The 16,818-nt window shown below is 38.3% G+C and overlaps 1 protein-coding gene across 1 annotated transcript; it reads left to right on the top strand.

The window, feature by feature from the left end:
- Window positions 1-729: 729 nt before the first annotated feature.
- On the top strand, window positions 730-16,466 carry timp2a (TIMP metallopeptidase inhibitor 2a). Its single transcript, XM_055043030.1, has 5 exons — window positions 730-1,217; window positions 9,999-10,099; window positions 10,181-10,289; window positions 12,664-12,788; window positions 14,097-16,466. The coding sequence occupies exons 1-5, from the start codon at window positions 1,085-1,087 to the stop codon at window positions 14,292-14,294; spliced, it is 666 nt and encodes a 221-aa protein (XP_054899005.1). The 5' UTR covers window positions 730-1,084; the 3' UTR covers window positions 14,295-16,466.
- The last annotated feature ends 352 nt before the right edge of the window (window positions 16,467-16,818 follow it).

The raw sequence follows: 16,818 nt of genomic DNA, 5'->3' as shown, positions 1-16,818 counted from the left end.
CCAGGCTGAAGATGCCACACTTTTTAGCTGACCATAACTACACGGCACATCCACCCGCAGGTAAAGATAGTATATTGTATATATTTTCCATGTAAGATAATTTCAGTAAAATATAACTGTTACTATATTATTATTATTATTATTATTATTATTATTATTATTATTATTATTATTATCACATAATAATGAGATTATGTGGTTATGTATTTTGTGGAGAGATTAAGTCCACAAAATACATAATGTATACATACATGCTCCGACTCACAACATGTATTGATCTTCACAGAAGTAATATATAATTAAAACTTATTGCTAATCGTATGTTTTGCTATTTTATTTTGTGATTTTACAAGTGCACTTTATGAAGCTCTGGATTATATCAAGGAGTTGGAGGCCAGACTTCAAAAAGTGGATTTGTCTGGCACACTTTTTAGCCGCTGCTGTGCCTCTGATGACCAGATCCGGTTCTACACCAAATTTCCATCTGAATGTGTGTTCCGGATCTTCTGGGAGTCCATTGCACCCTCTGCATCACGCCTGGTGTACTGGACCAGAGCACAGAAACTTGGAGAGGAAGCATGTGCTGAAGCCAGCCCTGCCCGCTGCATGCCTGATTGATGACTTCCTGATGTACTCATTCAGGTTTGCAGTGGGCATGAAGGACCAGCTCATTGCTGATTCAAGTTATGTTGGAAAAATTGACCTTTTATCTCATCATGTGGGAGACGGCGCCCTCTGCCTGGAGTCCGTGTAGCGAGCGGGGAGGAGCCGCAGATTTACAGAACCTCCTCGATCCCTGAAGTCAAAACACTCCTGGCAGACAGACATTTGCTGACAGCAGTGGCAGAACGGATCTCTGGTCTCACCGTGTAGCCTCTCTGTCATTACGGAGCCGAACCGGCAGGTCCTGCCCGGTTGTTGTTGTTGTTGTGGTGAAACCAGCGGAGGGAGGAAGCGCTGCCTCTGGATCTACTCCGCAACGCATCTGCGCAGACGGAGACGAAGAGGCTGAAGAAAAAGAAGAAGAAGGAGAAGAAGAAAGAGAATAAGAAGAGAAAGGAGCCCCGCTGCAGTGTTTACCAAGATGCCGTTTTCCGTTAACGGCATCCTTTCTGCACTCGCGCTGCTGCTGCTGCTGTGGCGCGCGGAGGAGCTCGCGGAAGCGTGCAGCTGCGCTCCGGTGCATCCGCAACAGGCGTTCTGCAACGCCGATGTAGGTGAGTGCAGCTCTGTTGTTGTTGTTTACGTGTTGCACCAGGGTGCCCGACAGCCGTCCGGAGCTGCTGCGGCGCTCCGGAGCCTCCGAGGCGGCTCGAAAGGCTGCCCTTGGCCGGTGGAAACCGCTGGAAAGCCTGGAGATGAGGGGGGTGTTGCTCCGTAAGAGTCAAGGCCATGGCTCAGGCAGTTTGCACCACATTCAAGCTGCAGACTTGCATTCCTACGCAGATTTAATTTTGTCTATACTTGCCAACTGAACAGAAAAAGTTTAGCCATATTTTGAGAGGAAGAATAGAGATAAATATGCTTAAATGTGCATGAGGTAATATCTAAATAAGAACTAAACACACATTTCCAGGAAAAGATTATATTAATTTAACATAAACAGAAATCTAAGTCACTATCCCAGGCCAGGGCTGGATTTAAGAGGATGTGGGCCCTTGGGTTCAGTTTTGCTGCCCTGCCCAGTGTACTCTATCTGTCTCCACAGAGACCAGATCTTAATCCAGTTGACTAACTTTGAGATAAAATGCAGTTTTCCCAAAATTGTCTTTCTTTGAACACAACATCATCAGACTGAGTATTTACTGCAGAGGATCAGCAATGACATCAATGTTGTCCAAACACAAAACAAACATTGCAGAGAAAATCGCTTATGAAAAATGAAGTTACCTTCTTTCCAATTGAATTTATAGCTTAGCTTCAAGAGTATTTTTTGTCAAAACACTTTCCTTTTTTCTTTGTTTTGTTCTTCAGCTCATTTGCTCATTCCTTAGAAAAACCATAGTTTGCAGAGAGGTGTCAAGGGATTAAAATTAAGGTAACTGAGCAGGTACAAAAAGTATCAGAAGAAAAAGTTCCAGAGACTTGAGGAATTTCAGAAAATATAAAATCGAACCCTATCAAAAATTAATAGAATAAAATGGAAAGTGGTCATTGAGGCTGAGCTAACAAAGCAGCAGCTGCAGGAATGCCCAACAAGTTCTGGTTGTTTTCTTATGTAACAACAATCTCATGTTTTCTCCATATTTATGGGAAAATAGGGAAGAGATGCAAACATTTTAAGGATTTTCTTTTGTAAATAGAGTGGGCAGATGTTATCAACATGATGTGAAAGATTGAATATCAAAATCGAATCATGAGGTTGTTCAAGGACACTTTTGGTCTGTCATTTTGTCAGAGGTTTTTTCACCTTTGAGATCTAAAATGTATTACGATGCTCTTTAAAAATATTTGTGCAGCCCATTTAAATGATCAGACCAAATTGCTTCACAGTTTACACCAACTCACACAACATAAAGAAAAGAGTAACACAATTAAAAATAAAACCTCAGTGATATTAAGCAGGAACGAGAACACAAGTGGAGTAAAAGTATCAGGAAAAACAGTAACTAAAACTGTGTTAAACTCCAGTGAAAACATAAATATTAAGAGTGGAAGCGCCTGCTGTCTAATGTCAGAGGGCAGGTTGTTCCAAAGTTTAGAAGTCTTATGTTTCTACCCTGGAAGAAACATAAGACTGAAGTAACTCAGAGAAATTTGGTGGTAAAAGCACATTTAGGCATTTATATGGCATTCTGCTATGACAAAGTGGAGATATTTTCTTTCTTATGTCCACAAAAACTTTGAAAAGGTGGTGTTTCTTTACAGACTGAGTAAAGGTGATCTATTAGGCTTCCTTCAACAGGTTAGGATAGATCTATAGCCTATACAGAACATGTTTGCTACATTTTTTTTTTTTTTTGCACAAACATATTCTTGGATAATGAGGTTTCATTCTGATCAGTTCTGCTTATATTGAGCTCCTCTCAGATTGAGCTGTTTTAGGGCCTCTTGTTGCTTTAAATCCAAATAAACTCCTGCTGGAAACTCCCCCAACTCCATGTTTACACAGATGCACTATTATACATGTTTTGAAAAGCAGAAGTAGGGCCTCCTTCACACCCCAAAAAATGGAGCAAGTAGTTTCTGGTTGGTAAGTCGACAACAAAGCTCTTGTCTTTTCCAGCAGCCATTGTACATCACACACAGAGGCTCAGCTGGGGTTGCTAGGTAATGGGCTGGGGTCGTGCCTCCTAATTTGTGACATTACATTCAGAAGGTTTTTGAAACTGCTCATTTTACAGACACCAACGACATTAACTAATGTCCAAAAAGCAGCTGGGTGTTTTTTTTAAGGACTTTAGTTGTTTTAAGAAGCAGTTGAGACCCAAATGGAACTAGCAAAATGTGCAAAATGTTATATTTGTGTATTAGGTCCCCTTTAAAGAAAATACAAAATATTCAGATGTGTATGTTCTCATGGCAGTCTGATCTTCAATGGCAGTACTGTGGATAAATCCTTAGTCTTTTCTTATTCCTCTGAATTTTCCTTCCAAGCATTTAGACTTACTTTCCATCGTTCAAAGTGGATCATTTGGAGCATGTGGCTCCCAGTAAAACAGATTTATGCCTTAAGTGCATCTGCACTCAGTCACTGCTCCGTTGGTGTTATTATTTCCCCCTGTGGTTTTATTTTCCCTTCTACCCGTATGTGCACTATCTAAGTCTGATATAACAGGAGAAAATCCAGCCCCATCATTGCACTCAGCTCTAAAGCTCCAGGGTGAAGCCTGGGTTTTGCGGTGCAACGTGGCACCAGAAATCAGAAGGGGACAAGGGGACGGAGAGAGTTCGAGTGCTGGGTAAAATTCAACTGCAGAATATGCAACACCACAAACTTTTCTCAATTAGAAAATAAAACCCTGAAATACCACTTCTGTGCATTTTTCTGGGTGGTGCTAGGGAGGAATTGCAGGAATGTTTCTGGGGTTTTCCCAACTTTTTTTTTTTTTTTTTTTTTGCTCCGGTGCTGCATGGGGACAACACACCCGTGTGCAGGCTTTCACAAACCAAACACACAACTGAAGGCCTGTGTGTCCGTGCCATGCTCCCACTCACTGGCTATGTAGGACATCTGGCTGTCAATGTTGGGAGGGGGAAAAACAGGCAATAAAAAAAAATGGCAGTGGAAGTTAAAATATGCATGGTATCCTGAAGAAAGTTGGAAAACTGCATTACTGTGGCTTCAGCTTTTCTGCTTTTTAACTCAAATCACACAAGAAGTATGTGTGCTTCACAAAACGGAGGCTCTGTTTTCAGGTGTGACTCAATCTCTGGCCGGCCGGGTGTCAGCTCCAGAGACAGGATGTCTGGCAGGAGAGGTGGATAGGTGTGCTTGTGTTGTTTTTTTTCTAAGTGCGTATGAGTCAGGAAAACATTTTTAATGGTCATGCAGACCACCAAACCACAGAAAATTCCCAGTTTCATTGGTGGAGCATCATTTTTCATCAGGGTAAAGCAGCAGCGTGCCATCAGAAGCACCCACAGAAATCACAGCAGTGGCATGGATGAGGGCAGGGATGAGGTTGAATGGCGTTTAGATGACTTCAAATAGCAAAAATCATGGAGAAATTTGCATAAATACAACAGTGGAGGTTTGTTTTAGTAAACAGAGGCCCGGCTTTAGCTGTTTGACTCAGTGAGTGTGTGTATCCTCTTCAGTTTTCATCCAAAGTGATGCTCCAGGTCAGACCGCAAGTCATCAAGAGCCCCGCCATGTCATGCGTCCGCTCCACAACAAGCAATGCAAACATCCTCTTTTTAAATAAATCACTTGGCCACAGAGGGGGACTTCCCCCCACTGCCCTGCCCAGTCAGACTGGTTTATTGTCTGGAAGACCAGAGTCACCAAACTGTCTGCACAAGCAGAAGTGGCAAAGAAACAGTATTTTCAGCTTCACATTTTTATCCACCCTCCATGTATGTTATTTTATTCACTAAGAGGAAAAAAAATGAAATGTTGACTTTTTCAACCAATTAAAATTCAGAAAATCATCAAATTAGTTCCAGTTTGTGTCTCTTGATAGTTAGCAGCTGACATTTGGTATTGTTTTGGTTTTGGTTTTATTTATTTGTTAGTTCTGTAATTTATCTACTTGAGATGTTGTGTTTGTTGTGAAGCAGTTTGGCCAGCTGAGGCTGTTGTAAATGTGCTTTATAAATAAACTTTGACTTGACTTGAGCGTTTTGATCAAATATGAGGATAAGTAACCAAAATTTGCTCAAAACTCATTGATTAACTATTTGTCTCAAGAAGTATTTCTAAAGGCTTCAAATGATTAAACTAATTTATAAATTCAGAGAGAAATTAAGTCCTGCAAAAACACGAAAGGGTAAATCTAACATGACAGTTTTAAATGATTTAATTAAAAATAAAAATTCCCCTGAACCTAAAAACCCTTGATGGTGAAAACTTTTGAAGAATTTCAGATGTTTTTGGTCACTGTGGAGAAATTTCAGCCTCTTTTCTTGTAAGAATGTAGCCACAATGGAGGATTTTCCTGTATCAGGCCATTCCGCAGGACCTTGATAAGATTTAATTCAGACTTTGACTAGGCCACTTTAAAACTTTCATTTTGGAAATTGTTTATTTTTGAACTCTGATTTTGTTCTTGATATAAATGTCAAAAGCAGACGGCTGGACATTTTCCTTCTTTATTTTCTGCTTGAGAGTAGAATTTATGTTTTAATGCATTACAGAAAGTTACCTGCTTTCTGAAGAAGAAAAGCAGCCCCAGAGCATCACACCACCTCCACCGTGTTTGACTATCAGTTATGAACTTAAGATTTTATCACAATATTTTGAAAATAATGATAGAAAACACTGTTTATTAATCATTAATTTTAGGTAACTAATGGCACCACAAGCATACATGCTGCTTTTGAAAAAAAAAAAAACATTTCTATTTGAAATGGACACCATACATTTAACAGTGTGATTTATTTCACTAAAGCTGCACATAGATATTTCATTTATCGTCATATTTTTAAATTTACAAATATTTTTAGATGTTATTATGGGGAAAAAAACAGGACAGAATTTAGTAAAATAGACATTTTAATCAATTTTTTTAACAACTTAAATTTACTGTAACAATAATAAATCAGAATTCTTATTAATAAATTAGAAATGATTCGATAAGAGCCTACTGCTACTGTCAGCAGGATTTTCTTTCCTTAAACGCTCTGGTCATTTAAACCAGTTGTACCTGGGCGCACACCTTCCATGAAGTTCTGTTTGTGTTCAGAAAGAGAAACCCAGAGCTTTAACACAGATGTTGCACGACAATCTGTCAGCAAGTCGGATTTTTATTTAATGCTCAAGTTAAGCAGAAGACCCTCTTACATCTGAAGGTGATTAAATCAGACCAAGGAAGACACTCGGCGGATTTGGTGATCACTGGATGGCGAAAAACAAGTTGACAGACGTGCTGAACAATCAGTGGGGGACTCTGCGGTGTGTGTGTGTGTGTGTGTGTGTGTGTGTGTGTGTGTGCGCGTGTGCGTGTGTGTGTGTGTGTGCGTGTGTGTGTGTTTGAAAGGAAACCATTGCATATTCCAAATGATCCATGTGTATAAGTCATTAGGCGTCATCTCAGCTGGCAGAATCAGGAAACAACTGAAATGTGGGTCACTTAGTGGTTTATGGAGGGGGTGCTGGCTGCAGGATGGCGCTCACTGATCAGACGATTTCAGGATCAACCGGCGCCCAAACTCAACCGCCATACTGCTAATTCGCCGCTTCCCCAGATCTTACACAAACAATCCATTAGTTCTCGATATATGTAACGTCCCAATAATTATTGTGATAACTGATGTTATTAAAATGGTACAATAATGCTTCGATAAACTTTAATTTAGTGGAAAAAACCCCATAAAACTGGAACTGGAAGATATTTTAAACAACCAAAATCAACAAATAAAATGAAATAAAAAAATTCTCTTACAAACACAAACATAAATAAAATGGATTATTTCAGTAAACAAATTCTCTCTCCACAAATAATCATCAGAATGTAAATTATCAAAATTAGTCTATGATGTGATGAATTAGTATAGGCTGTGTTTATTTGTCTGCTTTAGCTGATGCTGCTGCACATTTGCACAAACCATAAATGTAACTAAATCATACAAGTTTTTCTGGGTATTTTGGTTTCTCTAAAGCAGAACCGATATATCGGGCAAACCACATGGAGAAACAAAAAATATCTGAAGATTAAATCTTAATTGCTTGATTGACTTTATGAAATCAAGTTACACTGATAAAATGTGAGCCTGTGTTTGTTTGTTTTTTTGAACATGTGTAAAGTAGATAGATGAGTGCGCATGTGCTAGAATTGCAACGATGTTGCAATGAATACAGACTGGTATAAAAAAACAAAGAAAGGAGACCCAGAGAGGTGTTTAAGGGGGGCCTATAATATAAAATTCACATTTTGCATATTTTTAATACTTTCATTTAGATCTCTAGTGCTTTGGTACTTAAAAAACACACCCAGCCCTTGTGATTTTTGGTAATAAGTTCATGCTTTTGGTGCTGAATAATGGACAGTTAAAAAAAATCTACAATAGCTGCTGGAAAAGACATGTTTTGTAGACGTACCGTCAAGAAATCACTTGCTGCTTTCTTGTTGGATGTGAAGTAGGCTCCAGTTCTGCTTTTCAAAGATGTATGGTTGTATAATTGTGCATTTGTTTCCAGCCATTTTTCTGTGTGAGAGACAACGTTGAGCTGGGGGGCGCGGCCATCAGCAGCTTATTTGTATTTAAAGTGACACGAGGCCCTAAAACAGCTCAAGGTGAAAGGAGATCAAAATAGGCTGAACAAACCAGACTGAAATCTCATTATATTAGAATATTTTTGAAAAAAATGCAGCAAACATGTTTTGTACAGCCCATAATCTGTTCAAAGAAGAATAATAGCTCACCTTTAATGGCAGAATGCAAAAGCCTCTCCAGGCAAATGGAGTAAACTGAGCCAAAGGGGGTGAGAACAGCAGTGTGTCTTTATCTCCCTGCAAGTCCTCTGTTCATGCTCATTGTAGCCTCCCCCACCAAACACACGTACACCCACTCTTATTGCTCATATTTTCCATTCTGAAATAAATGCTCCTAGCATAGCTGAAGCTTGAAGTCATGAAGTCATATTAAAACACACAAAACACACACACTCATGGCCGACGAGTCATTCTCCTTAGCTGCGGCCTGTGAGTCCAATTTTTTAATCCCTAAATCTGTTCCTGTCGTTGGTTCCTGCTCCTGTTTTGCTGTAAGCTGGTGTTGTTGTGGTTTGAGTGTGCTTAGGCTTTGTTATTAGCCTGAATTGAGGATCAGAGGTTTGGGGGGGTAATTTAGAGGAGGATGCGTTGGCTGCACTGCGTTTATAATGAGCTGCACGGACACATGGTGGTTTATAAGTAGAAAACGTTAAAAGTGTGAATTCTAAGAATTTTTTATTTTTATTTAAGATTTTTTTTTCAATCTAATACAAAGAAAATATGTAAGTTTTTATCTGTTTTTGAAAGAAACTCTTTCAAGAGCTTAAATTTCTTCAGGTTTAAAAATATGCAGCTTCTCATGCATATTTTATATTTGGAAACTGGATATTAGAGTTCTGTTCGACTCCATTTACACTCCAGTGTGAAATCATTCATGTTGAAAAAGTTTATTATTGGACTATAAATGAATAGAAGACATGTTGGCTTATTAAGTGTCTCAGTTACCAAGGTCCATCATTAATGTAAGACATTTTGCAGCCCAGATTGTAACCTTAGCTGATGCATGCAGGCTGCTAACGGAGGTGTCCTTCATTTGATGCCATCAGGTTCTGCTAAGCCAGAACAACAGCTGCAGAGTTTGTATTTTGGGTTATTTTGGCTTTACAGGTGAAAAGCCAACAGATGATTTAAGTTTTTTATTTGATGAAAGCTTCACAAGAAATTGCACCAATAAAATACTGAACTATGGGCAGGATTAGCTCTAACATTCTCCAAAATTAACGCCGTAAAAATGCATCTTATCTCTATGAGACAAAAAGGTGATGCTGCTGGATATTATTGCTAGGAATCATTTGGTTTCTGTTCAGTTATTTTCACAAATATTTCAAACCAATCAATGGATGAAAGTTTTAAGCTGGTAATTTTCTAGCTTCATGCAACACTTAGCTGCGCTGCAATCATTCTTCCAGAAGCACAATATCAATACTCTTTCAATATCTGCTTTACAAAATTACTTTTCCTTTTCTTTCTTGAGCTGCACCAGATGGCCGATGTCATCTTTTAGCTTCTTTTGTCGTATTTTGTAAAATCACTGGTGATAATATTTTATTTTGATTTATTTAATTCAGCTTTTGATGACATGATTAGCCCTCGCAGCTGGTCAAGCATAAAATCTGCCAGCTGCAATCTTTAATTTTGATTTTAGTTTATCTATTTTCAAGTAGTTTGGGCATTTTTATTTTTAATAAACAAACACTGTTTACTATTTATCTCAACGTAGACAAATCAAGAAGAAATACCTACACATTATGTGTTTACACCCAAATTGTAACATTTGGGTTTTCATTTGAACTTTTCTGAATAGAAAGTCACTTCGCTCTTATTTGGTGGACCGGAGTTGGCAAGTTGAAATCTGAACAAACACCTGGACTTCCTCAAGGCTGGATTCTCGAGTATGACACAAAAACGAAACGATATGAGATAAGAAAGGACATGAATGTGGAAGGATGGAGGAAATTGTACCACTTTTAGACAATCGAATAAGTGGAAATACAGATGTTTTTCCTACACTTATCTCTTCCCACGTTTATCCAGGCATAGAAAATCTTGAACTCCTATTCCACACATGTGCAGACACATCTTTACTTCTGAGTGAAATCTTCATCCGACTCTGTTTTCCAGTGATCCGTGCAAAAGTGGTGGGCGAAAGAGAAGTCGATTCTGGGAACGACATCTACGGGAACCCCATCAAGAGGATCCAGTATGACGTCAAACAAATCAAGGTTTAAATTAACCTACAGATGTCCAAGATGTTAGAAAAGGTTTTGGTGTTTTACTCTTTAATATTCTTGTTGATATTTCAGATGTTTAAAGGGCCCGACCAGGACATCGAGGCAGTTTTCACTGCACCAGTTTCTGCTGTGTGTGGCGTCACCCTGGATGCAGCTGGGAAGAAGGAGTACCTAATCTCAGGTATTTATACTAAATAATGTTCCACAACTATTGCGTTAATGAAGAAGAAAGCAAATTCACAGAAACATCCAGAAACTGAGCTATATGTAAAAATGTATTTGAACATTTCTCTGCCTTGATTGCAGCAGCTTCAGTGTAATAAACAAGTTAGGAAACTTTGTGGAGACAGTGAGGAGAGGTTGGAAAGCCACGGGAATTTTTAAAAAGATGACATTTGGACATGCAGGTGTGCTAAACCAGGCAGACAAACACAGGGTAGATAAAGACTAGTGGGCATGCTGGGGGAGTAAACTGTTTATGTCATTATGGATAATGATACGTTTTTGTCTAAACCCTGTGGAGACCAGTGGGCCCTCGTCTGCCATCACACACTTTGAGTCTCCGGGAACGGTTGAGTGTCTGTTTACTCCACAGTGCATTTCTCAACAGCTCAAAAACTGCAAACAGGTGTTATCATTATTTCCATGTTAAAACACAGCGCAGCTTTAACGAGAAATGCATCACTGAAGAAAAAAACGGAGCTCTACAGGGCTTAATATTTGACCCTTTTTTCAAAATGTTTTATTCATAGCTGCTGTTTTATAGAAATAATTAGACTTTTTAGACTTAGTGATATTGAGCATCTTAGAGTAACATGATAGTGTTACTATTTTAAAATAAGTTCAAAATGAAATTAAATGCAACGGATCAAGGATGCTTCAATATTCTGTGAAGAGGTTTTCTTGTCAGAAACAAAGATCATCATGAAGACCAGGGAAGAATAAAGCTGTGTGAACTTATCATGGAGCGATGTTTAATCCATCACATGAAAATGAAAAGAGCATGACACAGCTGCAAACCTAAAACTAAAAAATATTAATAAATAATTAGCTCTACATTCAAAAAGTATTTCTTAAAATTAAAATCTTTTGATGTACTTGTCAGTGTGCATCTAAAATCTGCTTTAATTCGATTCATGACAAATTTAAAATAACTATTTACCTTGAAGATTATATTTAAGTTGCACTTTATAGTCTACAGGGCCACATACAGAACTGCAGCGGGCAGGATTTGGCCCCAGGGCCTCAAGTTTGACACATGTGATCTAAACCGTCAGGTTAGAAAAGTGGCTATAAGAGTTGCTCTATAAGAGATCTTTCTGAAAGTATTCAGAAATACTAAATATGGCTAAGAGAATTGCTAATGAGACAAAATATGAGGATTAGTGAGGAGGATAACTCGACTGTCTGAAGGTGGAAAAACTGGAGAAATATTCTGTATCAAATGCATAGAGCTGATAATCTACAGCTCAAATATTTTAAGTTATAATATGATAAACGGCTCTTATTCCACTGGCATATTATTTCACTTATAGCTTGAACATTTTCATCAATATAAAGAAATTACTGACTTAAAACAAGCTCCTATATCTTGCTGACTTGTAAGTTAGTTTTGTCTTATTTCGAGCTTGTAGAAACTACAAGAACAAAAATACTTGGTAGGATTTTATGTTTTTGTAATATTGCAGCGAAAATTGCAGAGGAAGATTGTGCTACAGAGTGTTGGATGACTTCACTTTTCAGATTTATTTCAAAACAACAACAACAAAAAACGTGTCCAGCCAATTCCTAATAATATACAGAAGTTTGCTGCTGCAACATGACAAAATGTGAGGAAGCTTCAGGAGAGTTAACGGTTTTTCACCACACTGTGATGTTTTCATGTTGAGAGAGATTGATGTGGTGAATCCAACGAACAGGAGCATCTGAATGAGGCTGCAGACGAAGCAGAGGAGACTCAGTAGATCATGAGGTCATTCATGCTCTGGTTTCCCCATCACAGACAGAGATGCACCCGCAATCATTCGCCCCCCTCTAATTACACGGAGTTGTAAGAGGAGGAACTGCTGAAGCCAGCGTTTCCTTTCGCAGCCTCAAACAGTGGCAAAAAACAGTCAGTTTTCTGCTGAGTGGGGCATCTTTGGAAAATTATTCATCTTCTTTTTAGGTGGAAGGGTCAAAAGTTGGAAGGTTCGCAACAAATTGTGAGTCGCATGACGACACATCCAGAGAGGGGCTTTACAGACAAACAGCGATGAAGACGAGGGGACGCACATCTCAGAAAATCTGTAAACTTTGCTCCACATATCTTGTTTTGTCTGGTGCCACTTGTGTGGGTTGCACAGACGCTGGCACAGTCGTTAAGTGTTGATGCCTGCGGGCTCCAGTCTGGAAAGCAACAGCTTTTCATCTGGTGTTCCAACGAATCTGTTATCTGTTGTTCAGCCTGTGAGAACATCCAGGGCTTGTTGTTTTTCGCCTAATCTTGTTTCGTCTGAAATGTTTTCTCACATGTGTTGTTTTGATGCTCCACGCCACAACTCGCTCTTTTCCAGGCAAGGCCGAGGCGGGCGGACGCATGCACGTGACCTTGTGCGATTACATCATGCTCTGGGACTCTTTGAGCGCCACCCAGAAAAAGAGCCTCAGCCAGCGCTACCAGATGGGCTGTGACTGCAAGGTAAGGCAGCATGGGGCCATCTGTGTCTTTTTTAACTCCCAGCATGACTAAACAAAACAGCAAAACAGGCAGCAGATATCCAGACACAAGGAGACTGGGTGAAAACAAGACATCACAACAACAAACTGGATTTTAAAGTTAGAATCGATCACTTTTGATCAATTTTATCTTAATAAATTCTGTAAAAATGACATATTGTTGTTTAAAGAGTTCCCGACATCCATCAAAAGCTGCAACTTTTCAATTCAGTGGCTTGATTCGAGTGTTATTTTCCTCTTAGTTCTGATGATTATGAATAAAAACTCTCAATTGCATTTCTTAGAATATTACATAAGACCAACCAAAAAGGATATATTTTTTTTAATTCTATGTTATCCTAATAAGAAGGAAAACTGCTGACTTTGTTAGTTGTTCAGTAGACAGTCATCAACAGCTTCAACAGGGAGGGTAAGCAGCTATAAAGCTCATTAAGTAAGCTGGCTGTTTGCAGAGTGTCGTTTCCCAACATCTTAATTTAATTTGAGTGGAAAGAAAAACTGGGTTAGGAAGTGATGCACAAGCAACAGGGATAACAGCAGCTTATTAAGTGGTTTGGTAAGGTTTCTAACAAGTCTGCAAAAGCCTTGGAAGAGTGTTTGATTTCACTATTTGGGTGGAGAATGAGAATAAAGTTAATAAAAACATTATTTCCAGACTTTACTGCTTATATCATTCTCTAAAAATGGTATCCCTCGTTACATTTGTCACAGCATGTAGTGTTTGGAGATTCAAACTGCTCAAAACATTCTCTATTTTTTAGTAGATGAGATGCTGGAGCTCACAGAAAATGGTGACAAGCTTATAATAATATAAAATAATTATGGATTTATTCACTCGATTTAACAAATTTCTTCAGTCTACACAAATATTGCATAAACGTGGTTCTTTCTAAGTAATTACAAAACAAATTTCCAAAGCGTTATACATTAAATGAACAATATAAGATACAAACAACATAATTTTCCTGACGTCTATGACCTAAAGTGTTTTGAATTGATTTATAGTGGAGCATTTTTTCCAACTCCTCATCTAAACTGTGCACTGAAATTCACATTTAAACATTTCTGTTTAAATTCACACTTCATTCTGTTATTTTTGTCATCTTAAGACAAATAACTTTTATAAACTAATTGGCCATAATCTCTTCATAGCATTTTCAACATTAATAATAACAAAAAGAATCAGTAATATCTTTAATTTCCTGCTAATATTATTCAAATTCATGTTGGCACAGAGTTCACAAAGACTTTGTTTTGTGTTTTTCTGCAGATTGTGCGCTGTCCCTCTCTGCCCTGTGAGATCTCAGCTCCTGAGGAGTGTCTGTGGACGGACCTGATGATCGAGAAGCAGGTGCACGGACGCCAGGCCAACCACTACGCCTGCGTCAAGAGGGCAGACGGCTCCTGCTCTTGGTACCGTGGCGTCGCCCCACCCAAGAAGGAGTTTCTGGACGCAGAGGACCCTTAAGTCCGCAATCTGACGGAGAGAAACGGAAACAAGGCAATTGAAATAAAAAATTAGGCTATTTAAAAATGTAAAGCTATCGTGATAGAAATTAGCTGCTGTTCTGGAAATAATTTTTAGCCTCTTGTCAATGTGACCACTTTTCATGCTAAAGTTTCCCGTGATTAAACAACTCAGAAGTGGCTCAAAAGTTGTTGTCGGATGCAGCATTTTTATTAAAAAAAAAAACAAAACATGACATCATGAGATTTAGCCTGTGTTGGAAATGTTCACTCACTCGTTATGTAAAGTTCATTTAAAACTAATTAATATTTGCAGTTATTTATTTCATAAATAATCACCAGCAAGATAGAGGCCCAAATTTGAGGTGATGATATCGGAAAATCAAACAATTAGCATTGACGTTAGCAACACAGTTTTACACACTTCACGCCACAGTTAGCATACTAGCATACTGATACTAGCAATCAGGCTCAGTTAACTGAATGGCTAGATGTTTAACATTAGCCTTCACTCAATTTGTTTGTCGTCAAAAGTTGATTACTTTTCTTGAAAGCAAAATAATTGAAGTAATTTCCTGTTTTATTCAAGTCAGCCTGAAGTTAACTGACATTGTTGTTTGCAGTTAGCATGCTGACATTAGTGTTTACCACCAAAGGTAACTTCATAGCGTTAGCTTTGATCAGTCTTTTAAGACCTTAAGTGAAAACACAACAGTGCTCCTAGAAATCAGTTTCCTAAACATCCATTTACAGCTAACATGTGCTAATGCTAACGGTTAGCATCAGCGGTTGGCGGTGTATACTCCTTGTATTCTACTTTACAAAATGGCCGAATCGCGAACAGTGGACTCGGTAATGAAAGAGTGGACAATTTGAACACAACTATAGACCGGTGGAGTGTTGGTGCAACTTCCTCCTGAGGCTGGCGTTAGGAGGTAATAAATTCTTGCTGAGACAGAGCTCTCCCTGTCCAAAAACGCTCTACATCAGAGCGGCAGTCAATCATTCTCTGCTCCCTCAGACCATCATTTACTCTCCATCTTGTTTCAACTTTTATTACCTCATTCTCTATTTTATTCCAAAGCAAATTTCAAGTTGCCTTTCTTTTTTTTAAGACTTAAATATTTCTTATTTAGACTTCTCGCATTTTCTCCCCATAAGTACTGGTGACGTTAGACGCCCACAACCTGCTTTCCTTAGAGCGCGTAGATGAAGATTATCCATCTAAATTAAAGCCAACTCCTCTTCACTACTCTGCAGTTCAATCTTAAATACTGTATCCCCTTCTTTCTTTTTCATCTTTATGTAGCTGTACAGTACCTATGCATATACTTTTGGTGTTACTTGATAATTATTATTTACTGCGATAGAACTAGATTTGCACTTTTTGAGGATGAATTCCAGTAAAGACAAGAGCCTGAGCACGCGGATATGACATTTATCATTTGCCCAGACTGCCAAGTTCGCTTCTGGTGCAGATTTTGTCTGGCGATGAAAGAACACACGCAAATCTTTGCTCTGTTTGTCATAACACAAAATAAAATATTACAATAAAATCGTAGACGTGTGAAAGTTTTGGGTATCGGGAAACTTGGGGGAGGTTGAATGTCTGAACGAGGGATTGAGACGAGCTCGCAAGATGATATTTCAGTGTCTTTGTATTATCTGTCGATTGTAAATGCAAACAGCAGTTAAATGGTATTCTTTACATGCCTAATGTTAGCTCTGACTTGTCTTTCAAGTTATACTTAAATAAAAGCTTTATCGCTGTCCTAGAAAGCAACCTAATCAAAGTTTACAGTGCTGTTTTATACCCCTCAACCTACAATATTACAACTAAAAAAAATATATGTATGCTGAAGTATTAGAGGCATAATTTAAAAGTAAACTCTTTCCATTTCCATTTACTTTGTACTTTTCAGTGTTATTATAAAAGCCGTCATAATTTTTGTGTGTTTGTCCACAATTGTTTGTAGCTGTCTTCAAACAGAGGGACCTCTTGCGCTGGAGTAACGTGAGAGTGCGGTTAACAAGTCCTTTTAGCGGAAGTGTAGAGAAATAAATATACATTGTTTTATTAGAGGACTTTGCATGTTTTTGATGCTTTGTGTAAGTCCAGGCAAAGGACAGAATATTCAGTATTATCAAATAAAAACAAAAGTTTGAAAGAGTATTTTCTTCTTGTCTGTGGAGTTTTTATTTTCCTTTTGTTTCATTATTTTAATTTAAAATATATTCCAGACCTGAATACAAAAGCATCTTTGCTCTTTAAATTTCAGCTTAAAAGCAGGGCAAAGATTTACAAGAATGAGAGTATAGCAGCTCGAAATACACTTAATCGAATTAGCATTGTTAGCATTTCTATGGGGGAATTTTCCTGCCATAATCCAAAAGCACACATTTGCAGTCTGAAAGCAGGATTTTATGTCTTTTGCTCTCAAAACATTTAATCCTTTTGCTTACATTTTCATTTTGAAAGCAGAAAAATTTCCCCATACATTTCAAATAAAAATTGCTCCAGTCAA

The sequence above is a fragment of the Poeciliopsis prolifica genome, unplaced genomic scaffold (genome assembly GCF_027474105.1).
Source record: "Poeciliopsis prolifica strain line A6 unplaced genomic scaffold, Auburn_PproV2 SCAFFOLD018, whole genome shotgun sequence".
Classification (NCBI taxonomy): domain Eukaryota; kingdom Metazoa; phylum Chordata; class Actinopteri; order Cyprinodontiformes; family Poeciliidae; genus Poeciliopsis; species Poeciliopsis prolifica.
The sequence above is the reverse complement of the archived record's forward strand: the minus strand, read 5'-3'. Positions and strand labels throughout refer to the sequence as shown.

What these genes read in the sequence shown, in the direction of transcription:
- timp2a (XM_055043030.1), top strand. Translation starts at nt 1,085, where the DNA reads ATGCCGTTTTCCGTTAACGGCATCCTTTCTGCACTCGCGCTGCTGCTG. An exon ending in ATGACGTCAAACAAATCAAG is followed by an intron (nt 10,100 to 10,180) that starts GTTTAAATTAAC and finishes TTGATATTTCAG; the next exon opens with ATGTTTAAAGGGCCCGACCA. An exon ending in GAAGGAGTACCTAATCTCAG is followed by an intron (nt 10,290 to 12,663) that starts GTATTTATACTA and finishes GCTCTTTTCCAG; the next exon opens with GCAAGGCCGAGGCGGGCGGA.